Here is a 24,918-nt window from a genome sequence, read left to right on the forward strand (position 1 = left end):
GCTGCCGACGAGATGACTCTACGTCCCATAGCATCCAATTTCTTTCCCTCGCCGTCCGGCGGGGAAGTCGATGTGGAGGCCGCACCCCCCCCGCTTTCTTCCTGGTTGCCGCGGAGACGACGGAGTCCGGGGTAGGCTGCGCCCGGAGGCATAGGGGGGCCGTGTCCGGGACCCGGTACTTTTTCTCGTACCGGTCTCTTCTAGCTGGCGTAGTGGAAGGGTTCTTGAGGAGGGAAAGGCCCTCATCCCAAATGTCGTCCAACAGAGGCACTGCGAGGACCGTCTTCCTCTTGGCCTCGCGCCGCTGATAAAGGAAGCCTTCCTTTTTCTTCTCCTCAGGGCAGAGTTGGAAAAGCTCGGAAGCCCTGGAGATCATGGAGTGGAAAGATCCGATCTCGTCGGGCGGAGAAGCCCTGGTGGGAGGCGACGACGGAAAATCCTCGTCGTATGCCTCGTCGTCCGTACCCGTCGCTGCCGTGTCAGTCCCCGTATCATCCCCTCGGGTGGACGGGGAGGAGGGCTGGACGGGGCGCGACGGTTGAAAAGGAGGTGGAGGATGGATCCTTCTTTTCTTGGTAGGGGGAACACCAGAAGGTCCCGGTTCTGGATCCCCCGACGGGAGAGGTTCCTCCGTCGGTAACGGTAGCCTCGTCCTTATCTCGGTGCATAAGGACTGTATGGCCAGCAAAATGGCCGCCGAGTTGTCTCGCGGCGCTGGCAGAGGGGAATCCGACGGGCGAGCAGGGGCCCCGTCGGTATCCTCGACGATGTCGTCGTCGTCAGCTGCGTCGGGGCCCATTCCGACGGGCTGGCCTTGTTCCACGCCTAGGCCGTGGCTTAAGACCTCGATCAGCTCCTCTTCTGAGGTTGAGGCCGAATCTACGACGACGCCCTGCCCCCCCTTCTTCCCCACGGAGGGTTTCACGGGGGTCCTATCGATGGGCACAAAAGAAGACTCCCTCCGAGGAGGCAGGGAGATTCTGGGCCCTGGGGTCGCCACCACTGGTGCAGCCTCCACAGGCTGGGCCAGGGCCGCCGCGACCGTTTCGATAGAGGGCTTGGTCGGATGGATCAAGGCCTTCACCACCTTAGGTGCGCTCACCGCCTTATCCTTGAGGGAGGGGGCACTGCCACGCTCCTCCTCTGCCTTAGAGCTCGACCGGGGTCTTTCCAGGAGCTTCGCCGGGTGCTCGGCCTTCCTCTTACCCGACCCAGAGCGTTGGCTCGTGGTTGATGGTGCCGGGGAGGGTGCGCCCTGCCTGGCGCCCGTAGAGCCCGACCGTTCGGCGCTCCCGGTGCCAGCGGACTCGCTGTGCTTGGCCTTATGTTGGGCCCCCGTCACCGGGGCGCCCTCAAAGGTCTTAGAAGACCGCTCGGATTTCTTCTTCTTCTCGCCAGACGGGCTCTTACCCTCCAGCCAGTTGGCGAGACGTTGAGGACGGTCCTTCATGGTCCGTTCCGACATGTTGCCGCAAAACGCACAGTCCTTCTCCACGTGCGTTTTGTCCTCATGAAGGCAGTAAAGGCAGAAAGAGTGTTCGTCCTCCTTAAAGACGTTCTGCAGCTGGCATCCAGGGCAGACCCTGAACAGCTTTCCGGGCGTCGAGCTTCCCTTCTCCTGGGCCATCTCCGAGACCGGGCCTGAGAAGCTTCTGGAGTCCTCCGAAGTGTAGCTCGACGAAATCTTCACCCTTGAGGGGCACAGACGAATCCGACACGGGTCCCCGTTGATCGGATGTAGGATCGGTGGAGCTTGAGGCTCTTTTGACCGAAGAATCGAAGTTTTTGTGAAAAAGCGCGAAAAAATAGCACTAACGCTCGAGAGCAATAGCACGAGGATCCCAACACATGAACGTGCGGTAAAAATCTGAAGATGGCTGCCAGAGGCGGTGCTTAGGTAGAGGGCAGTCATTGGCTGTGGTCAGTATGACGCAGAGACCAGTGATTGGTTATTACTACGAAAGACAGATCAGAAACGAAACTGATACTGGTTTTTTCTTTACCGAGGATTCCCAGCCTGACGACGGGGAATATTCATGAGCATGTGAATCCATGCCAGACCCCATGCTGGAGAAAGAGGCTCTTGACTATCTGCGTACTCATCGTAAGAATCGGGATCCCAATCCGTCGAAACGTTTTCCGCGGCTTGTCCCATAACTTTAGGCGGGACCGGGTTAAGACCCACCGCCACAGTAATTCGTTCGATGCTGCTTTCGATAGTCGCCAAATCGGCGTGAGACAGAGGTTCCGATGGTTTATCGGTAGGTGTAGTACCTTCCGCGGCGCTAGAGGGCCTAGCAGTCGGTTTCCCGGGTAGAGGCCTAGCCGTAGTTTTCGGGCCTACCGCAGCCTTCGGGACCGTCGAAACGTCAGATTTCCGCACTTCGCTGTGTAAAGTTTTTGGAGCAGCGCCCTTACTTGATTTAGATTGCCCAGTCGCAAGACGCTGCTGCGGATGCGGGGAATGCTTTGGATCTGAACGATCCGAGGGAACCGGCGAACTTTTTGGCGGCCCTGTTGGGGCTTTCACCTTTTTCGACAAAGACATCGAAAATGGTATAGGGGTTGTTTGCTTAGTGTGATGTGCTTGTACGCCCCCGTCGCCGGGCGTTGTCCCTGTAGCGAGACCAGAGTCAGGCCTTAAAGGGTCAGGGAAGGGTGTGGCAGACCTAGAAATGTCCGCCTCGAGGTCTATAACATCTGCAATGGATGTTTGGACATCCGAAGTACCCCTGTCACTTGCATCGGGTGTGGCGGTGGGGGAAGTGAGTTCCACCTGCGACATACCATACGCGGCCCACCGCTTTACACGGCTTTTTAAGGGTCTTAGGCCAAAGGAGTTTGCAGGCAGCACACCGCTTCTTGTCGTGCTCTAGGGGGAGACAGGCGTTACACGTCCTGTGTTCGTCCTTCCAAGGATATCGGACCCTACACTTAGGGCAGAATCTAAAAGGAGTCTTTTCCATAGCTAAAGGGAAGGATGACCAGACCGAAAGGGAAAAGAGGGGAAAGGAGGAAAGACATACCGACAATATGGCCACCCCGACCCCACTCTCCCTACTGTATAGGCCGGCCAGAGGGCCCGACCACGTGGAAAATCCGACCGCTGGATTTTAGGCGCTGAAATCCACAGCCGTAGACTCCCCTGTAGTTTGTCGAAGATGTTCTTGGTGAGCGAAGTGACTTAACGGTGAATAACTGACAAGTCGGTAAGATAAACAATGTCTCTTGTAAGAGCTCCGCCATAGGGCGAACAGTTATCTGGGTGGAAAAAACTATCCGAGGGACCTCGGCGCGTGAGGGACGTCCCCTTTCAGTCCCCAAAAGACAAGATGCAATACTCTGCGGTTACCACTGGATGTCGGACCATATGCACAGCATGTGATTCTAAGCAAATTAAAAAGCATCAGAAATGTCCTTACAGAATGTACCCACAAAAGGTGCCCCCTCCCCACCCTTAAATCGGCCCCTTTGTTGTTCAGAAGCAAATATCCCTGGTAGCCTACAGCCTCACGTTACCGACTGGTTGGCATGTACATCCTAGATTTCATGTATCCCTGCTGAAGGCCTGCATTCCCCATTCCTATGGCCTCTCACCACCTCGGCCACCACCATTACCGGTCGATTGGCAACCTTAGTTTGAAGTCAAGGCTGTATGTGATGCCCATATTCGGCATGGTCACCTGCATTACATTGATTGAAAAGGGTATTCAGCCAGTGACAGGTCTTGGGAACTAGCCTCACACGTCCATGCATTTCTACTCTATTGCCATTTCTATTAACAGTACCCTTGGAAACCTGCCTGTCCCTCTTAGGAAGTATGGTGCAGAGTGTTGTGTGTTTCTCGCAAGACTGCAGCACTTACCTGCGTCTGCCCCCAGGGCATGGTGTCTGTATCCGCTCTAGCACAATTGGGGCAGACCGTCATGGAATCCTAGCCTGCGCCCTCTATGCTGGCGTGGTTACTAGCCAAAACTATGGGTACTGCAATTGTTCTTCGAACATGCATGAATGTGAATCAAAATTCTGGGCCCTTGTCTGCACACTACAACCATTGCCATGGTTCCCTTTGCCACAGTCATCCAGCCTCATTCTGATGCAGTATCCTACATAAGTCCTCATGTCTCTACTCGCTGGGTCTTAAAGGTTTTAGTTACTTACCTGGAACTATTATACACCAGCATGGGTCTGGCATGGATTCACATGCTCATGAATATTCCCAGCCAGTAAAAGAAAAAACGGTTTCACTTTCACTTAAAAACTATATTTCTCCTGTAAACCAATCACTGGCCTCTGGGTCATACTGTCCCCATCCAATGACAGTCCTCTCTCTAAAGCCCCTCCCCTGGCAGCCATCTTCAGATTTGGTAAGCACGTAAAGTGGCAGTATGACCAAGAAGAGCCACAGAGGGAGGGTTTGCATGTGAATCCATTGCAGACCCATGCTGGAGAATCATAGTTACAGGTAAGTAACTTAAACCTTCCCCAGCATGGGGTCTGGGATGGATTCACATGCTCATAAATAACGACTGCATAGCAGTACAACATTACATAAACATGGGGGAGGGGCAAGGTTCAACAGATGCAATTAACTCTTACCTCTGGAACAGGCTCACCTCAAGCGTAGCACTGCCTGTCCAACTCCTATCTGGAATCTCTGTCAGCACAGTAGAACTTTGTGAAGGTGTGCGTCGAGCTCCACGTAGCAGCCCTGCAGATGTCCAGCTGGGGCACACCAGACAGGAACGCCGTTGTCTCAGCGATCGCTCTGGTGGAGTGGGTGCTCGGACAGGGGGTTCGCGAACCGATGACAATGCGTGATGCAGTCAGAGCGCCACCTTGAAATGGAAGCCTTGGGCAAGGCCTTCAAATGGGTCACAGGACCAACATTTCACAAACAGTTGTGTAGTCTTCCGAAAACTTTGTGCGTGTCACGTAGAAATTCAGGACACGAGCAACGTCCAGTGAGTGTACTAAGGCCCTTTCCTCTGGTGACTAAGGTTTTCGGAAAAGAAAATGGATAACACCAAAGGTGTTTTTGGAATTCTGCTGGAACCGTCGGCATGAAAGAGGGGTGCGTGCACAGCACCACCCTCGATTTGTGGAAAGTCCGGTATGGTTGCTTGCAGGATAGGGCCTGGATCTCACCTACCCTTCTGGCAGAGATGATGGCCACAAGGAAAGCCGTTTTCCATGAGAGGAACTCAATGAGGGGCCTGACGCATACACTCGAAAGGGGCCAGATTGAGTTCCTACGCCGGAGTAGGATCCTAAACCGGCGGGAAAGATCAAAACAAAAAGACCTTTGAGAAATTCCTTGATGAGTCGGTAGGACCAAAGTGAAGATCTTCCTGGAGACCTGGTGTAGCGGGAGATAGCCGCCAGATGTACAATAGAGGCATACACCAGTCCGGTCTTGGCCAAGGATACTAAGTATGGAAGGACCTGAGGGGCCATAATCTGAGGGGTAATCTTCTGAGACCTGCACCATGTAGCAAAACGCTTCCACTTGTGACTGTAACACTTCAAAGTCAATACCCTGCTCTGGAGAGGACCTCTCTGCAGTCCGAAGGCAACTCATATCCTCCAAAATCTAGGGCTACAGGAGCCAAGCCTTCAGGTTCAGCGATCTTGGGTCATGATGAAGGATTGCGTCTCCTTCTCTGGTGAGAAGATTCGGATCGACTGGCAGCTTGACCGGAAGGTCCGGATACTAAATTTGCCCCGGCCAGGCGATGAGCATCATACTGCGTGGACAATATAAGTGCATTGACGACTCGTAGCAGGAGAGGGAACGGAGGGAACGTGTACATGAATAGTCCTTCCCACAGGAAGAACTCACCCCCCAGGCTCCTCGGCTGGTGGAATCTGCTGGAAAACTTCTGGCATTTGGAGTTTGCTGCTGCAACAGATCGATCTGGGGCCTGCCCCATCTAATGAATAGGTGGTCCACCCGATCCTGACGAAGCTCCCACTCGTGGCAGGAGCGCAGTTCCCTGCTGAAGGAGTCTGCAATGGTGTTCTTCACTCCCGCTAGGTAGAGAGGGACGAGGAACAGCCCCGCGCCACAAGTCCTGCACTTCCTTGGAGAGCGCCTGAGATGGAGTGCCCCCCTGCTTCCTGATGTAGGACATGGTGGTGGTGTTGTCCATGAAGATCCTCACCACATTGAGGGCCCAGAATACTGACTGTAGCTCCATGATGTTGATATGAAGAACCTTCTCCTCCGGTAGCCACAGGCCTCTGGTGTGCAGACATCTGGTGTGCGCTCCCCAACCCCCCATTGAGGCGTCCGTGGTGACAGTCTCCTGGTATGGGGGAGGAATGGGGGGGGGGATTTGAAACCCTGTGCCCTGGGCAATGTTGGAGCGGACACCCCACCAGCTTATCGCCCAACAGAACTCTTCATTGAGAGAGATCTTGTCCATGAAGCTTCTGGGCACCTTTATCCAGCGGGCGTCGAGGAATGCCTGAAGGGGCAGCACCTGCAAAGATGGACGAGGTAGATGCAGGACGACATGCGCAGTAACAACTAGATGGCCCGCACCGAGGCCGTCTTTGCCGACGACAGCCGTTGCACCTTTCCTTGAATGGCTGCTATCCTCTCCTCTGGGGGCGAAGCAAGGCAAGACACTGTATTGAGTCTGGCGAACAGTGCGTTCTGTGATGGCGTTGAGCAGGATTTTGGATAGTTGACGGAGAATCCCAGATCAGTCAGTAGCCAGCCAGTCGTGTCTGTGTGTCCGACAGCCAGCTCCCGGTGAGTGGGCCCGAAATACCCAGCCGTCCTGGTAAGGGTATACGTGTATGCCCTGTAGACGTACATGGGCACCACTGGTGCCAGCATTTAGTGGGGGCTGACTAAGCCGAAAGGTAGAGCCTTGAATTGGTAGTGATGTCCCTGCACCATGAAACATAGAAACTTTCAGATGTTTCTTGAGCATGTGGAAGTAGACATCCTCCAGGTCCAATGAGTTGAAGAAGTCTCCTTTTTCCAGTTGGTCGAGCATGTGTTGCAATGTGACCATCCTTAATATTTGGGACTTTAGGTATTTGTTGAGACATCGTAGGTCTAGAATGGGTATCCAGCCCAGTCTTCTTTCTGACCAGAAAGTATCTGGAATAGACTCCGGAGCCCCGGAGCCGTTGGGGAACTAGCTACATCGCCTCATTTCGCTGCATGGCCCATACCTCTTCCAGGAGCTGAGGGATGTACTGCTCCTGACGGGTAACTGGAGGGATCCACAGACACCTGCGTTGAAACTCCAGGGTGTGTCCTAGGGCGAGAGCGTCCAGCACCCATCTGTCAGTGGTGATCTTTCACCACTCGCTGACTAACCTATTTAGCTGGCCTCCTATCGGGGTGCACGAGTGGGGGCCCGATGTCCCGGTCGGTTCAGGCATGTTTTAGCACGGACATCCTGCTCTGCGGGTGATAGCGATGCTGTCCTCTGCTACCGTAGGCCTCGGAACGGCCTCGGTAAGCGTCCTGCGTTGATGATCTGGAAGTCTGTTGGAACAATGTGGAGAAACCTTTTGAAGACCTGCTTGACTTTCCCTCGGAGGAGCGAAAAGACGAGCAGTGCTGCTGGAGAGTACCCAGGGAACTGGCCGTTTCCGTATTTGTTTTGATGGCCTGGACAGATTCGACGACCTTCCCAAACAGATTCTCTCCATCGAAGGGCATGTCCAGCACCTTCGCTTGGACGTCCTGATGGAAATTCGTGGCTTTCATCCAACCTTGGCAACGAAGGTAGACACTGTTCCCCATCTGTCAAAACCAAGTGTCTGCGAAGTCCAATGCCTCTGTGATGGTGTGATCAGACACTACTTCCCCTTCCTGGAAGAGAGCCATTGCCTCCATCTTCTTCTCATCGGGGAGGAAACATGATCGGCCCCAGTTTGTACCACAGCTCCCTGTCGTACCTGGCCAGGATCGCCAAGGCATTGGCCGCCTTTGTAGTGGACGCTGCAGTGTAAACCACCTTCTTTCCCTTGGCGTCCATCCTTTTCCCCTCGCTGTCCAGAGGGACCTAAGATGATGAGGACGCGTTAGCCGACCGTTTCCACGCGGACGCCGATACCACCGAATCCGGCGATGGCTGCAACCTCAGGCACTTACTTGGGTTACGGTGTCAGGCACCCTATATTTCTTCTCCAGCCTATCCTGCTTGGCTGGAGCCGTGCAAGGGTTCTTTCATGAGGGCCAGTCCCTCTTCCCAAACAACGTCCAGAAAGGGCACTGGCATGATAGGCTTGGCCTCCTGCCTTTGATACAAGAAGCCCTCCTTTTTGGTTTCTTTGGGCACTAGCTGAACAGCTTGGAGGCCCTGGCAATCATGGAGTGGAACGATCCCACCTCATCCAGTGGAGACACCCTGTGTGGAGCATCCAAATGTGGTGATTCACTGTCTTCGTCATCATTCGTCGTGGCTGTATCCGTTCCTGTACCTATTTCTGGGTCTGCTTGGGAAGAAGGGGTCCGACTTGGTGGAGGAGGTTGAAATTGGAACATTGGATGACTTCTCTGGAGGCTGATCGGGGACCCTCATCTGGATCTCTGACACCAAGGTGTGAAGAGTCGACAGAATATCCAAGGAAACGAGAAGGCGAAACAGGAAAACTAGGCACTGTGCCGTCGTCCTCTTCCACGTCCTTGTGGACCGTATGCAAGGACTCCTGATCTTCGTCGTCCGTGGACGAGACCTCCATGGTTTAGTGACAGCCGGGGAGGGCCGTTTTGGGGCATACTCACCCCCCAATTTTTTCTTGAACCGGAGCCCGAGCTGGGTTCACCCCTTCTGGCATACCTGCAGACCTTGCCAAAGTCACTGCAGCGGTGTCACGCCTTGGGGGTAGGGACACCTGAGCCGTGACAGCTACCCTCGCAGAATCAGCGCAGTTAGAGGTCGTGGCAGTCACAGTCGTTGACGGAGCCACCAAGGTCTTAGCCTGCGCTGGTTGAGCCTGCTTGGGTTGTTCGGCCTTCTGCTTCGTCTGTTGCTTCTTGGATTTCTCTCGTAGTTTAGCCGGGGTAGATTACTTCCTGGTCGAAGAGGAGCGCAACTGACGGCTGGCGATGGAGGCGGAAGGTGATGCTGATCGTGCCCTATCCACTTTGGGACCCGCTTCTGCAGCTAACCTGGTGGACTCAGATTTTCGGCTCTTGGCCTAATGAGGCGCCCTCAACGGTCCGCTCCTCGGACTGCCCGGTCCTGGGTGAGGCATGATCCTGCTTGCAGCACGGGTCAGAGGCCTTGGTGTTAAGCCATGCCGGCAGCCTACTATGCCTGTCTTTCGTTGTTTTCTTGGAGAATCCGAGGCATATCGCCTAGTCCACCTCCTTGTGGTCCGGCTGCAGGTAGAAAAGGCATTTAAGGCGTTTGTCCTCCACAAACACATTCCATAGCCTGCATTTGGTGCAGGGCCTGAAGAGAGAACTTCCCTCCGCCTCCATCATGGTCGGAGGGCGCGAAGTAGGCTCAAAGGCCTTGTAGAATCTTTGTTGATCGTCACCCTTGAGGGGCGTGGAACTTCACCGACAACAGGACCCCGCTGTCAGCAGATTAAGAAAAGAGCACACAGATTTCTTTGAAACAAAAACTTAAAGAAATGTACAAATAGCTTGGAGAGCAAACTAGAGGACTCCCAACACTGAAGCGTGCAGTAACAATCTGAAGATAGGTGCCAGAGGAGGGGTTTAGGGAGAGGACGATCATTGGATGGGGGCAGTATGACCCAGAGGACAGTGATTGGTTTAGAGGAGGAATACAGTTTAAGTGAAAGTGAAACTTATTTCTTTTACCAAGAATTTTCAGCCTGACGACAGGGAATATTCATGAGCATATGAATACATGCTAGACCTCATGCTGGAGAAGTTGCGATTCCTTTTGTTCTGGTTTCCTTCTTGCCTGCACTTTACCAGTTTTGTTTCCCTGACTCTTCTGTTTCTTCTTGCCTTGTACCTTCTCCTGCCTTCGGCTCCTCATTTCTTCTACCTGGATCCTTTATTTCCTGTCCAGTACCCTTGCCCCTTGGTTCAATTTGCTGATTTTTTCATTCGGTTTGGCATCACCTGCTGCTTCTCCTGGATTCTTTGTTCGCTCCTCATTGTTCGGTTTACTATGCCTCGGATCTTCTGGACTCCCCTGCAGTAACATCCAAGACCTCCCAGAACAGTGCTTGCACGGTTCCTACACCACACCAATTATGTAATGTAAAGTTGTCTTATATAGCACCCTTCTGCCGATAATTTCGGCCTTGCTGCGTATGATTATGCAAGAAAAGAGGGCAGGGTGCATTAGTCAGATAGCGGGAATGCAGATGCAGAAGAATTTGGGTAAATTGTCTGCATCCAAAATGACTGAGGAAGAAATGACTGCAAGTTATTTGTTTGAAACTAACATTCATTATTTCCTCCTGCAGCCCTGTCAGATAACCCGATCCCACCCAAAACCCACTTACCTGTTGGCGGCACACTTTTCTGTGTGCTGCCAACTCAGGGTGTCCCTGCAACGCCTATTCCCATTCACTTCCGTGATCGGGAACCGGTATTGCAGGGTCCGGTCCTTTAATATTTTTTATTCGAACGGGTGCAGTGGTGGGGTGGGTAGGGGACACCCGGCAGGCCCTGCTTCCTAGTTTACTATAATGCCATATAATGGGGCATTTGGCCACATTTTTCGGCTGTTTGAGATTTTCACTTGGTCGAAATTCCACCAAATATCCCATTCAGTCTTTTATATTCAGTTTTTCCATGCAGAAACCTTTGGTGTTGATAGATGCAGTTCAGAAGCACCAGTTACCTGTGTGTCGATATGAAAAACATTTGTGGTTGGCGCCAACTGGGTATGTCAGTTACATGGGCAGCCCCCGGATTGTGAGTGCAACAATTTACATGGTTGTTGAAAGAAGATGGATAGGGTCTGAATCTGTTCAGTACAGTAGACCTAGGAGGTTATCTACAGGAGAGTGAAAGGTGTAAAGATGCAAGATTTTAGTAGTGAGGGGTTAGTTAAGGGATGAGGTGGTGGGGTGAGGGTGTTGTCACTTCCTGCCTCTTGGTGGTAGATCTTACCGAGATTAAAAAGTGCAAACCCGTGTCATGCAGGAGAGGTTCCATGAGTCAGCTTGGTTCCCACAGATGGGAGTGGCAAGAGTTTTGAAAAATGCTGGTCATGAATTAGTCCAAGTTACTGGTCAGTGGCTATTTTCCTTTTCTTTCAAAGTGGTTGGTTGAAAAGACAAGTATTGAGCGGTTTCCTGAAAATCGGGTGGATCGCCTCCAGGGGGAGAGTTTTGGGCAGGGTGTTCCACAGTTTCGTGGCCAGAACTGAAAAAGAGGATACTCTTTGCTGTGTCTTGTTGAAATTGGGGAATTGTGCCACATTGTTAGATCTAAGCGTTCTGAAAGGAGTGTAGTGTTGAAACTTACTTCTGAAGGAGCAAGGGCCCCCTCTGGTATGAACGAGGAGGGTTGCACAACGTTTTGAAAATAACCCTTTTTTAGGGGTAACCAGTGGGGAGTGCATATGCTGCCGTAAATCTGTTCTTATCTCTTCATTCTACGTAGTCTTGCTGCTGCCATTTGAATGCTTTGAAGTTTCCTCATTAGGTAATCGGGTTCCGAGATGGAGGCTGTTTGCATAGTGTTTGTATAGTATAAAAGAAATTATGGTCAGAGCCCTGTGGGTGAATGTTAAGTAGCTGGGGGAAATGGCTTATGACAATGGTTTTGCCCTGTGGATCAATAGTGAGGGGTTTGTCTTTTCACTCCAAGATTTCATTCTATGGTTTGATGGGATTGGGCAGGTTCCACCGCTTTAGGCCATGGAATTGTGGTGAAGTTAGAACCTGCTGGATTACGGAGCATCACCTCTGTTCTGCTAGGATTGAGGATTAGACTGCAGTCATCCATGGGTCCACCTGTGCAAGGCAGTTTGTGATGTCTGAGGCATTTGTGTGTCATCAGCGTAGTTGTAGCAGGAGATACCGGATTTATTGACAATGTCAAGTAGGTGTCTCTTGTAGATGTTGAAAAGGAGAGGTGAGCGTGTGGATCCGTGGGGTACTCCACAGGTAAGTGACGCAGGGGTTCCCGTGGTGTGGGGAGCCGCTCCCAGTCAGTCCCCGGGTGTCTGCCTCTGAGCAGGTTGGGCATGGCTCTTTGCATCATCCATAAAGTTCAGAAGAGATCAAGAGTCTGGATACAAGTAAAACTGGTACCCAGCACAAGCGAGACATGCAGTTTAACAAAAGGGGAAGAAAGCACTGTGGTAGACTCGCAATCGATCAACAGGTACTAACACGGGCCAGACTCTGCAAGCGGAGTACCCGATCTACATAGTGAGCCTTAGGTGTTGGCACTCTGCCCTTCGCTTAGATGGGCCACTAAGAGGGAACTAAAGAGCAACGGTTGCAGAGGAAGACTTGTAGGCTAGTGTCCAGATGTTTCCTAATAGACAGATGATACAAATCGGAAAGTTCCAGGGCTGTGCTCTGTCCTTCTCCTCAAGAGTTCCACTTCAAGAAAAGCTTGGTCCTCAAAATCCAAACCTAGGCTTCCTCGCAGCAGGGGTCACACAAGATAATCCGAGATTGCGATACTGATAATGCAAGAAGAAGAAATCCCACAACATTTTCTGGATTCATATCAATGTTGAGAAATAGCCCTTTGCTTTAGTAAAATCCTATGTTTGGGATAAAAGAGTGCAGAGAATGGCTATATCCCATTTGTTATGCCAGGCAAATAGGCTTTTATACTGTGCCAAATCACCACCATAGTAGTCTTGGAGCGCCTAGGATGTTCAGTGGAGTAACTTGGGCATAATTTAGGCCTTTGTCAAATAGTTTTCCCACTCCTCAGGGAGAGGAGGCCTGGCTGCTATAGAGAGGCACTGCCAGTGGAAGGGCTAATGTCTCTGATGACTAACAATGTGGCACTGTCTTGAAATAGAATTGCATACACAGCAGGGCGAGCCCTTGGAATGAGTTAATCCCTACCACATATGTCAACACTGGAGCATATATAGGAATCAAAGGGTGGCCCGCCTTTCTAGGTTGGTGTGCTGAACCCCACCACCTTGGCACCTTAGGCGTTTTACGGTAGAGTGAAAAGAAGTCCTGTGTTTTGGGTGGAGGAAAGGAGGGATCTTCAAAACAGTCAAATGGCCGACATGTTAGTATAAACCTATAGACTAGATTATAGGAGCACCTCTGATAAAGGGTGAATACACAACGGGTTACAGCTGTTGAGAAACCAAGTGTGTACTGAGACAGTGTAAAGTTTAACATTTCTCACTGCTGCTATAAGATCGAATAGCATTAAAAACAAAGAACAGGAGTGTGAGGCAGCAATAGGACAGAATAGGAGGCAGAAAGGCAAAATAGTGATGGGATTGGAATATTACAAAACAAGGATGTAGATGTTAATGATCACATCGATACATTTGAAGCAACTTCAATATAAAAAAGATCCATCAGCTTCTCAGGAAACCTCTCGGAATCATTTCTACTGAAAGGAGAAATACTAACTGCATAACAGGGTAATGTATCTTACATCACAATCAATGTCTAGGCCAATAACCCAAACGAAGGACATTCATTATGAATGACCACTTTAAACATCATATCCGAAGAGTATCATAACAAAATCTAAATATAGCATTGGACAGTTGTCAGGATAGAAGGAGTCCGACACGTTTTGGTCTGTTGCTGCAGAACTACCAACTATATTTATCGAATAACTTCATATTACCACAGTGGGAAGCCACCATTATAAATTGTTATTTTTTTTGTTGCTGCTTGAGGAAAGCTGCTTGTGCTCAAACTGAAGAAAGCATATAGCATGACAAGTAATTTGACAAGGCTCACCGCTCAAACTTATATGGAAGCGTACCCGGGACAAAACATTGCATACAAATAGAAAGAGGATAGAAGCAGGGACATGCAAGCTGGGGATGTGCAAGCAGGAGCAATGTGCTTGCGCCAGGACATAACACTATTCCCACCCATTGTGGATGAAGAAGGCGAGATACAAGGGTCAAATCACAGTAAAAGGGTTAGGATTCATCTGGTGAGAGGACTGTATAATTCAGAATTGTAGAACTCTGTTCAGATTAACAAAATGATAGTATACACAATCAGACTAACATCCTAAAGTAGGGTAGTACTGTTTTCTGTGAGGGGCAAACATTACCTTCTTTAACAGGATAATCGAAAGAACACTGCACATCGTGAAAAATGCAGCTACCACCGACATTATGATCCCAACTCCAACGTTTGATGATAGAACAGTCACTGCGGCAATCCACCCACTGCAAAAAAGAAATCCAAGTTAATGAAAACATCTGAAATGCATCTGTATCAATTACATCATTAAATCTGATCTTGGAATGCAGAAAGGAATTTCACAGCCAATCCTTTTACAGCTCAAGGTGTGCCCTGGGTCCAGCAAACCACGCTACACATACAAAGCAGGTTCCGTTTGCAAGCTGTGTTTTCATTTAGCCTGTCACAGGTGGAAGTCTTTGAGAGGAAACGTTACTTACCTTTAACCACTTACATGGCCAGTGATTTCAGAATTGCCGCAATTAAAATGGATGTGACAGGGATGTTGCAGCAGACAACCCGCACAGCCAAAATGTCTCAACATAGGCCATGAGTGATCATCAGATCTCCAGAAAGGGGATCTTCCCCAGATTTCTCACCTTAGAATTATCTCAAAGCCAGAACCAGGAAATAGTTTAAACATGAATGTGTTTCCTTTAACAATTAAAAGACTGTAAACATCTGTCCCAAGGGGTGTATCCTTAAAACATTAGAGCCAAAAAGAATGACAGTCCCACAATACTAAGCACACAGGGGTGGCGGGTGATAGGCTCTACAGGCAATGGGGAGGGGCTGAAGGGAGCAGAGGTTGAAAATTAATTGTGGCAAATACCCTCATAAGAACTATTGTTACAGGTAAGTCCCTTTGCCTACTACAGCAATGGATTCTAGAATATGCGGAACCTGAACCTGAGAGGATCTTGCATAGAAATATTTTCTGGCATGAACACAAAACGTTGCTGCTGTACATTTGCCCATGAAGGAGGTATTTACTAGAAATGCTAAAGTTGCAGTGTTCCACGGTGCTGGATGAGCTCTGTGGCAACCAGCGAGAGGCATATTTCTGATACATCAGGATAAGACATGCATTACTTACCATAATAGAATTTCTGATGATTGTATGTGCTTAGATTCACATGCTGTGCATATGGTCCAACATGCAGTGGTAACTGCGGAGTATTGCATCTTGTCTTTCAGGGACCGAAAGGGGACATTGGCATAGGCGTGTCTGTAACACTATCCCTATCGTGACGTGTAGTGTACCCAAAATCCCTCACGTGCTGAGGTCCCTCGATTGTATTTTTTCTGCCATAAGGGAGCCCAAGGCTATAGTGGGTGAGTACATAAAGAGAGAAAGTAGTAAGACGTCTATGTTCCTTCCACCCCGAGCGGGGAGGTAGAGAGGGAGCATGTGAATCTAAGCAGATACAATCATTAGAAATGCTATTACGTTAAGTAATGCATGTCTTCGGATGCTTGTTAATCCAAATAGAATCACATTCTCTGCATAGACTAGCGAGCAGTACCAGGAGTTGGAGGTGGGTTGTGAGAAGGAACAGTAGAGAAAATATATCTTAGTACTGCTTGTCCCACCTGAGAATCAACCCTAGAATGAGTGTCTAGGCAATAGTGTTTTGTAAAGGTGTGTACAGAACTCCAGGTTGCCGCTTTGCAAATGGACTCTAGGGGAACATTAGCAATTAATGCTATGGATGCCCCAGTGCCCCGAGTAGAATGTGCTCTAGGCTTGAAGGGCAGTTCTCTCTTAGCAAAAGTTTAACAGTGTGATGCATTTAACAATCCACCTTGAGATAGCTGATTTAGAGACAGGATCCCCTTCTCTACCAGCCGCCACTGAAACGAAAAATTGGTTTGTTTTCCTCAGTGGTTTAGTTCTTTCCAGGTAGAACATGACTCCCCTGCGCACATCTAGTGTGTGTTGGCTTCTTTCGACCATGCTAGTGGGATTCTGGAAAAAGGTAGGTAGTTCAAATCGATTGGTTCACATGGAACTCCGAGATTAATTTAGGTGCAAATCTGGAGTGAGTGCGCAGAACTACCTCATCCCTGTGGACTGTAACAAAGCGGTCTAGAACAGAAAGTGCCTGTAGTTCGCTAACCCTTCTAATACAAGTGATAGCCACTAGGAAGGCCGTCTTATAAGTCAGGTCTTTTAGACTTGCTTTATGCATTGGCTGAAAGGGAGATCCCTTGTGCCTGGTTAAAACCACATTTAGATACCATCCAGGAGCTGGGTGAGAAATGGAAGGATAAATACTCTTAACCCCTTCCATAAAGGCCTTAATCACCAGTATCTTCCACCACGACACCTTTTGTTGTGATGCGGTGTAGGCTGAAAGAGCAGCCAGATGAACCTTTAGGGAATTGAAGACCAACCCAGTGTCCAATAGATGGGTTAGGTACAGCACAATGTGTGTGGGTGAGCAATCGATGGGATGGATGCCCTTGGAATTACACCAGATGACAAAATGTTTCCATTTGCTGGCATAGCAATAATGTGTGTTAGTTTTTTTTTTTTAGCTTCCACAAGTATGTCCATGCACCTCTGAGGGAGCTGTAGGTGTCCAAACTCTGACTTCAGGAGCCAAGTTCAGAGTTTGTGGGAATGGGTGTAGGGTCTTCCCCCCCCTCTCCACCCCGCCATGTCCTGAGCCAACATGTTGTACGGGAAGGGTAGTTTTACTGATGGGGAGAGGGACATTTCCATTAGATGAGCGAACCAGGGTTGGCAGGCCCACATGGGGGCCACCAGTATCATGGTAACGGGATCCTGGTGCATCTTGTGTACCATCTTCTTGAGAAGGTGAGTCGGGGGGGGGGTGGGGGGGAAGCGTAGACAAATTTCCCTGACCATGTTATCCAGAGACCGTTCCCCTTGGAGCGTTTCTGGGGGTACCTGGAGGCGTAGTCTTGGCATTGGCCGTTCTGAGTTGCGAACAGGTCAATCTCTGGCAAGCCCCATTCTGCGAGACGTTGGACACGATGTCTTTGTGTAGACGCCATTCGTATTCTATGGGCAGAGGGAAATCACTGCTGAGCACATCTGCCAGAAGGTTGAGTTCCCCTGGAACATGTTGGGACAACGGAAACATCTTGTGTCCGAGAGCCCACATCAAAATGTTTTGGGACAGCTTGGATAGCCCCGGAGAGTGAGTGGCCCCCTGTTTGTTCAGGTAATACATGGCTGTAGTGCTGTCTGTTAGAATCAGCACTGTCTTCCCCTGTAGATGCATCTGAAATGCCTTTAATGCCTTGAACACCGCTAATAGCTCCAGTAAATTTATATGGTTGGACGCTACTTGTGGGGACCACACTGCATGCGCTGTCTGCTGAAGCAGGTGAGCCCCTCTCCACCCCCCCCGTGAGAGATGAGTCTGTCGTGAGAGGGGCTTCCACTGTAGGGGTGGTGAAGGTTTTCCATTTCAAGAGGTTTTCTCTTGACCACTACTGCAGAGAGAGAACAAGGGCTGGCGAGACAACTACCAGATCTTCCCATTGTCTGCTGGCCCGACACCACTGGCTGTTGAGCCACTCTTGCATGGGATGGATTTGCAGCCGCGCGTGGGGAAATAAGTATATGCACAACACCATAATTCCTAGCAAACGCATGGCTTTGCGCACCGTCACCTCCTGACTGGCTACATATTGAGGGATCTGAAAAAGCATGTTCTGAACCCTCTCTTTGGAGGGGAAGACGAGGCCGTCTATCATCCGGATTAGAGCTCCCAGAAATAGTTTTATTTGTCTGGGGACTAGATTGGATTTTTTCTCGTTGATAGAGAACCCCAGACTGAACAGAAGGTCCACAGTCTTTTAGGTATTCAAAAAACATGTGTTGTATGAGTTCCCTCTTATGAGCCAGTCATCGAGGTAAGGGTAAACCAGCAGGATTATCTGCGCAGGTGTGCTGCTGCTACTGCCAGGACCTTTGAAAAAAACCCTTTGCGCCGAGGTGATGCCGAAGGGGAGCACCTTGAATTGGTAATGCCTGTCTTCTATCATAAACCTTAGATATTTCCTGTGCGCTGGACACATTGAAAGATGAAAGTGTGCATCTTTCATGTCCAATATTGCCATGTAGTCCCCCTGTTTCAACAGTGGGATCACCTCCTGTAGCGTTACCATGCAAAACTTGAGGTTTTATGAACTTGTCCGCTGGGCGCAGGTCTAGAACAGGGTGCATGGTGAGGTCCTTTTTGGGTACAAGGAAGTACACTGAATAAATACCCTTGTTTACCTGAAGAATAGGGACGGCTTCTTTGGCGTCCTTTCCCAGCAGTGCTTGCACCTCTTGATTCAGGATCTCCAGATGGTCTGAATTGTGGAGGTCGGGCGAATTCCAATGGCTGTATCCGTGGGTGACCGTCTTTATAACCCACTGGCCTGAAGTTATGCCCTCCCATGTCGTGAGTAAAGATGTTAGTCGCCCCCCGACTGGGGTGACATGGGAGTGGACCTGGATCGGATGGTCATTTCTGACCAGAGGCCGTGCCTCCTCTAGGGTTGGGGCCTCTCCCGCTGGCTTTGCCGCGTCGCTGACCCCTTGGTGGGTAGTATGCAGGGCTTCCTGATGTTTGTCCAGCATTAAAGTTTCCCATGCTATAGTTGTTCTGACTTGCACGGGACTGCCCTCGAAAGGACCGACGGGAATTACCTCCCCATTGGAGGGAAGGCTTTTGAGTAATTTGTTGTGGTGATTTAAGAGTCTCATGCTCTTTTTTGGCTGTTTCTAGGGCCTCATCGACCGCCTTCCCGAAGAGGTTAATTTCTTCAATGGGCTTGTTGATGATAGCAGTTACGAAGCCAAGCGTGGCACTTCAGTAAAGTGCTCTGGGCCAGAGACCTGCCTGCTGTTTCGGCCGTGTCCAGAGTGTTTATTACATTCCGGTGTACTTGCCTGCTTTCGGCCACAATGGTAAGAAGCTTGGACCTGACTGGTTCTGGGACCTCCTGGAGACCTTCCTGTACTAGGTTCCACTGAGCATCAGCATAATTCACCAGCAGCGTAGTGTTATTCGCTATGCGTGTGGTATATGCGGCAGCCAAGGTAACCCGCTTACCCAAGGCATACAACCTCGGATTCTTTATCTGGAGGCACCTCCCCCTTAGCAAGGGGTACTCCTGCCAGTTTTCGGGTGGTAGCCACTACCAGGGAATCGGGAGTGGCGTGCCCTTTAATGTATTGAGGGTCCGAAGGAGCTGGCCGAAATAATTGTTCTACTCTTGGGTTCACAGCCCGGGTCTGTGCTGGCGACACCAGGGAGGGGCCAATCTTAACAGAATTAAGGAGGGGAATGGCATGGCTTGAGGGGGGTTTCTCCTTGAGAATGTCTTCTACAAAGTCCTGCTCAGGTACCGCCTCTTGAATAGTGATTTGAAAGTGATCAGCTCCCTTCCTTAACATGGCATTGAAGGCCATTTGGTCGTCTACAGGCTAGGCCTGGCGAGCCAGGATGGACGGAGGAGAATCCAGGCACAGAACATCAGTGTCCTGATGTTGTTGGGGCAGCGTCCATGGGTCCGTCCCCCACTTGCTGGGTTGCTTCCCAATTGTCCGTGGCATCTGCCTGGTCCTCATTGTAGCCCTGCAGCAAGGAAGGTTCTTCATCTTCACTGTAAATGTCCTGTTAAGTATCCATCTGAATGGTGTCTTCATGATGGACGGGGACAGAGGGCTGATCTTCTTGGAAATGTGAAGCAGATTTAAGATTAGGTTCTCCACGAGATCTTTTCGGGGAAGGATGTTCAGAAATATTGATAATTTTTCCAAGACGATCCATACACCCTTCAAATTCCTCCCTTGTCCACTTAGGAGCCAGAAGGGCCTACGGGTGGAAAAACATCGTCTTCCGCCCTTTGACGCCGAAATTTGTCGCTCAAGCTGTTGGAAAGAGGCTCTTCATTGTCCTCATAGGTCTCGCGAGAATCAGGGCACCATGGTATATCTATAGATTTGTCTGCGGCCTGCCCCATGTTTTTCAACGGAACCGGTATAAGTCCAACAGCCAAAGTAATTCTTGCGATACTGTGTTCGATTACTGCCGAATTGGTGTGATTTAGTGGGTCTGAAGGCCTATCAGTAGATTTACCGCCTACTGCGGCGGTGGTGGGCCTAGCGGTTGGTTTTTCGCTTTGAGGCCTATTTGTAATTTTGGGGCCTAACGGGCCTTTCGGAACCATCGGAGCGTTGAAATTCCGTGCTTCGATGTGTTTACCTGATTTAGGGGTAGCGCCCTGGTTTGTTTTGGAATGCCCAGTCGCAAAACGCTGCTGCGGAGAAGGATGTGATCTGAACGATCAGCGGAATCCGCTGAAATTTTCGACGGCCCTGCTGGCGCTTTCACCTTTTTTGACGTACCCGTCGAAATAGGTGGAGGGGTTGTGTGCTTAGTGTAATGCGTTCTTTGTACGCCCCTCTCGCCGGGTGTTGTCCCTGAAGCGAGACTAGTGTCAGACCTTGAAGGGTCGGGGAGGCGCGTGGCGGACTTAGAAGGGTCCGCCTCGAGGTCTATCACATCCGCAACGGATGTTTGGTCATCAGAGGTGCCCTGTCACTTTCAGCGGGTGTGGCAGTGGGGGGGGGGGGAAGAGGGTTCTGCCCACGACGTACCGTACGCGGCCCACTGCTTTACACAGCGCTCCTTAAGGGTCTTAGGACGAAGGAGTTTACAAGCCGCACACCGCTTCTCGTCATGATCTAAGGGGAGATAGGAGTTGCACGTCCTGTGTTCGTCCTTCCACGGGTATCTGACCCTACACTTAGGGCAGAACCTAAAAGGAGTACTTTCCATAGCAAAAGGCAAAGATGACCAGACCTAGAGGGTAAAGAGGGGGAAAGAGGAAAGACATAACGGAAATATGGCCGGTTCCATGTAATATTGTCGCCACAAAAATCTCGCCATGCAAAAATATCGCTGAAAAATTGCTGTTTTTTGTGGCGACATTATTGCATGGAACATGCCGCAACCAAACTTTTTTTTCCTTTTTTTTGCCCCCGTCCCCATATATATGGTCACCCATATAATATCGCTGCAACCTTTTCGCGGAAATATTTACGGCGACCATATACATGGGGATAATATTAACTGATACAGATATGGCCACCCCGACCCCACTCTCCCTACTTTAAGGGCCGGCCAGAGGGCCCGACCACGTGGATGCTTCAGCCGCTGGATCTTAGGTGCCGAAATCCACTGCCGTAGACAAATCCCCTGCAGTTTTTAGCGAAGTTGTTTCTGCCGTCGAAGTGACTTAACAGGAATAACTGACAAGTCGGTTTAAGAAACAATGTCTCTTATGTAAGAGCTCTGCTATAGGGCGACCAGTTATCTGGGCGGAAAAAAAAACAATCCGAGGGACCTCAGCACGTGAGCGATTTTGGGTACACTACACGTCACGATAGGGATAGTGTTACAGACACACCTATACCGACGTCCCCTTTCGGTCCCCGAAAGACAAGATGCAATACTCTGCGGTTACCACTCGATGTCGGACCATATGCACAGCATGCGATTCTAAGCAGATTAACAAGCATAAGAAGTTAAGATTCCACCTAGACACTACCTGTTTCGGAAATGGCTGTGCGATTTTACCAGGTCATTAACAGAACGATGTGCCCCATCTGCTGGGCTTGACTGACATGGGAGCGGGAAAGTGTACATAGAACTTATGAAATCCAACATAGAAAAGCCAGATGTATGGTTATCACCACCTTAAGTAAGCCTGTGAACACCACACACCAAGAGGAACGTTTCAGGTCACATTGATGTTGCTCGGGTTTTGATAGTACCAGTTAGGTCCATAGGTGGCACTGTGGCTTTGTTTTGGGCGAGGAGGGAAGAATTTCCTTTTCATTCTTTCAAGAAAATGATGTTTCACTTTGATCTTGTATTAAGATGAATGCATGGTTGCCACCTTGTACACCACAACTGCCAACAAGTGCTCTTGCATACTGCAGGCTTAGGCAAAGTGCAAGTAGTATTGGGCTAATTAATGCCACTTCACGGCATGGAAAAAGCTTGCAGTACTTGTCAAAAAACGCACTGCATATTTCCATCTAAGAAACTATTATGATCTACTTGATTGGAGGAGACATTCTTTCAGAATTTCCATACAGCCAAGGACCATAGTCTAATGTCCATAGGCGAGGACTTCACGTGTCAAGCGGTCAAACTGAGTTAGGGAAGGATGTGATCTAAAACAGTGCCACTGGCAACAATGAACAAGATTAAGAGCCCAATAACTCACTCAGACTGAGCTATTGTAAGGATATCACATCCCCTTTGCTCCTTATAGGTAGTACATAATTGGTTAACTGTTGCCCACCTGGATCAAGATTCTGTTTTCAAAGGTTTTTGAGTCTCCTTTCGGTAATTTTGGCAGTCCGAGATCTTTATGGGGCTTTGTCCCAACTAATTTCTGCTGTGAGAACAAATGTCCCTGAAAGCTGCAACCAACTGCATTTTTGAAGTGCTGCCACATAAACCCATGTGTCTTTTCGGGCAGGGAGTTCCTTAAAGTGCCCCATCGTGTACCTTGTGAGTATCTTTGCCAAAAGGTTTTCAAGGATAATAGGATGGCGATAGCTGTGTAATATTGGCTACCATTGTTCAGTGGCTACAATGTAGGTCGTGATATGATACGATAGGTTATTTATAACTGACTTAATACCCCGAGGTTTCTAAGCGCGGACCCGGACGGGGATCGAACCTGTGTTGCTCCGTGTCATCTTGCTTCCAAGGCGAGCACGTTGCTGCTGAGCTATCCTCCTTGTGACCTGGCAATTTGTTATATCCTTGTGACCTGGCAATTTGTTTTAGCCGCTCTGTTTTTTTCTACCAAGGAGTGGCCATTTTGGCTGTTCTGTCTATGAGCTCTGGCCAGAGCTCAAAGGCTTCTTTGTGTGAAACCGATCTAGTTTTGACTGGGGGAGAGCCTTCCAAAGCCTCAATCTACTTCCCTGGGTGGTGCCCATGGTTTGACTGAATGCTGGAATTTGAATACGGATATGGATGGTGAGTTGGCTGGGATAGCCCTAGTCCTCTATATGTATACCTAAGGGTATCCCGAGCCATTCAACGGAACCTACCGGAAGCTACATCAGGTGTAGCTGAAGGGGTGAGATTGCTGGAGCCTGCTTATTGAAGCTGTGCTGGTGACATCCGAGCATCTGTACCTCTCATTCCAATGGAATACTGCTTCAGGCTCGTTCTCATCTGCTGGAGACTGCTGGATCCTCTTATGCTGCAGCTCTGTGTGCTCCCCTGGAAGCTCCTGGCACTGTGCAATCCAATGGAGACAGGGGAGACCCTGCAGGAAGCGGAGCAGAATATTTCTTGTTTTTCAGGTTTTTGTCCATTGCAGGACACAGAGGACTGGAGGTCTGCAGCTATTCTTCCTCAACAATGCCTCCTTTATTCACGGTCTGAAGTGCTTTGTTCTGACAGCATCCTCAGACCAATTTTAAAAAGTCAACATTGTGCTTCCTTCCTGCTGCTGTAATGACCAGAGTTTCGTAGACCATCTCGCACATGTAATGGTGGCAGGGGGGTCCTACTTTGATGAGTTTTTTTTTCACCTAGACATTTACAGAAACTCTGGGTGCAGATGCTGCTACAGAAACCAGCAACAAAACCAAAAATAAAGCCCAACAACTGAGCAAAACATGGCACCTCCGACTCCTGGACCTTTTTCTGCAGCCTGGCCTACATTTTAGGGGGCCTTCCAACTTGCATTCAGTAGCTGGTTTGGATGTTCCATGGTTAGGGGCTGTGTCCATAATCCTTCCCGGGCCCCCGAATTGCGACTTACACTACATTCCAAATTGTTTAGTTTGATGACAGGACTTCTGCCCTAACAAGTATTAAGATGAATAATGGCTAAACCACCTACTCAGCAACACACTGTTACAAGACCAACAGTGCCCTCCATCATTAAAATAAACTGGACACAGTAAGAAATATACATTCTTGCCCTTTTCAGTAAAGTGGGTCAAGGGCTGGCTATATTTTAAGGAGGGGTGTAAGGTATGAGCCACCCAATCAACATTAGTATAAGACTCAAAAATAAAAGATTGTCCAATTAATGCTCTTCTAAAAATAGATTCCCTTTAAATATTCAGAAATCCAATTAACCCACTAAAACACTAACAAAATGCCATCTGCTGTGGGGGCGTGCAAAAGCCCAAGCAAGATGGCTCCCTGAAGCATGAACTCTGTAGGAGGGGATGAGAAACTGAAGGAAAGGGCGTGCCTGGATGGCTCAATGACAAGATTAAGAGCCCAATAACTCACTCAGACTGAGCTATTGTAAGGATATCACATCCCCTTTGCTCCTTACACCTGTAGCAGACTGGCGGCACACCAACCGGCGTCCCAGTGTCACAGCCAGCGCCTGCAGCGGGCATTGCCTGCTGGGATGCTCTAAAAACAGGCAGTGAAGGACGCACCGATACAGCATCAAGAGGGAGGACCAAAGACAGTGACTCCCCCCCCCCACCCGCTGACTGGCACCGCATGGATTTGGAGACCCAGTGTAGACGATTCTGGTTAGGCACTGCAGGGCATATCCCGTGGCCATGGTCCTCTCCCCATGGTGATAGAGAAGCGGCCACATGGTGCCACAGGATAAGGGAGATGAGAGCAACTATTGGCCTGGGTAAGTGCCCATGGGGCACAGAAGCTGCAGATGTACATTGTGCAAAAGGATGGACAACCATATCCAGAGGGGTTACAACGATATTGTTATTGTTGCGTCTGTGTGAGCCCATGTGTACTTTAAGGCCCACAT

At 49.7% G+C, this 24,918-nt stretch overlaps 1 protein-coding gene across 1 annotated transcript in view; it reads right to left on the reverse strand.

The window, feature by feature from the left end:
• SCAMP2 (secretory carrier membrane protein 2) overlaps positions 1 to 24,918 on the reverse strand; it is a 438,214-nt gene that overhangs the window by 44,830 nt on the left and 368,466 nt on the right. The window contains exon 8 of the mRNA XM_069624513.1: positions 14,198 to 14,315. Within this exon, the coding sequence (XP_069480614.1) occupies positions 14,198 to 14,315 (118 nt within the window). The remainder of the gene's footprint in view (positions 1 to 14,197; positions 14,316 to 24,918) is intronic.

Source organism: Ambystoma mexicanum, chromosome 11 (genome assembly GCF_040938575.1).
Source record: "Ambystoma mexicanum isolate Mex_15411 chromosome 11, UKY_AmexF1_1, whole genome shotgun sequence".
NCBI classification, from domain to species: domain Eukaryota; kingdom Metazoa; phylum Chordata; class Amphibia; order Caudata; family Ambystomatidae; genus Ambystoma; species Ambystoma mexicanum.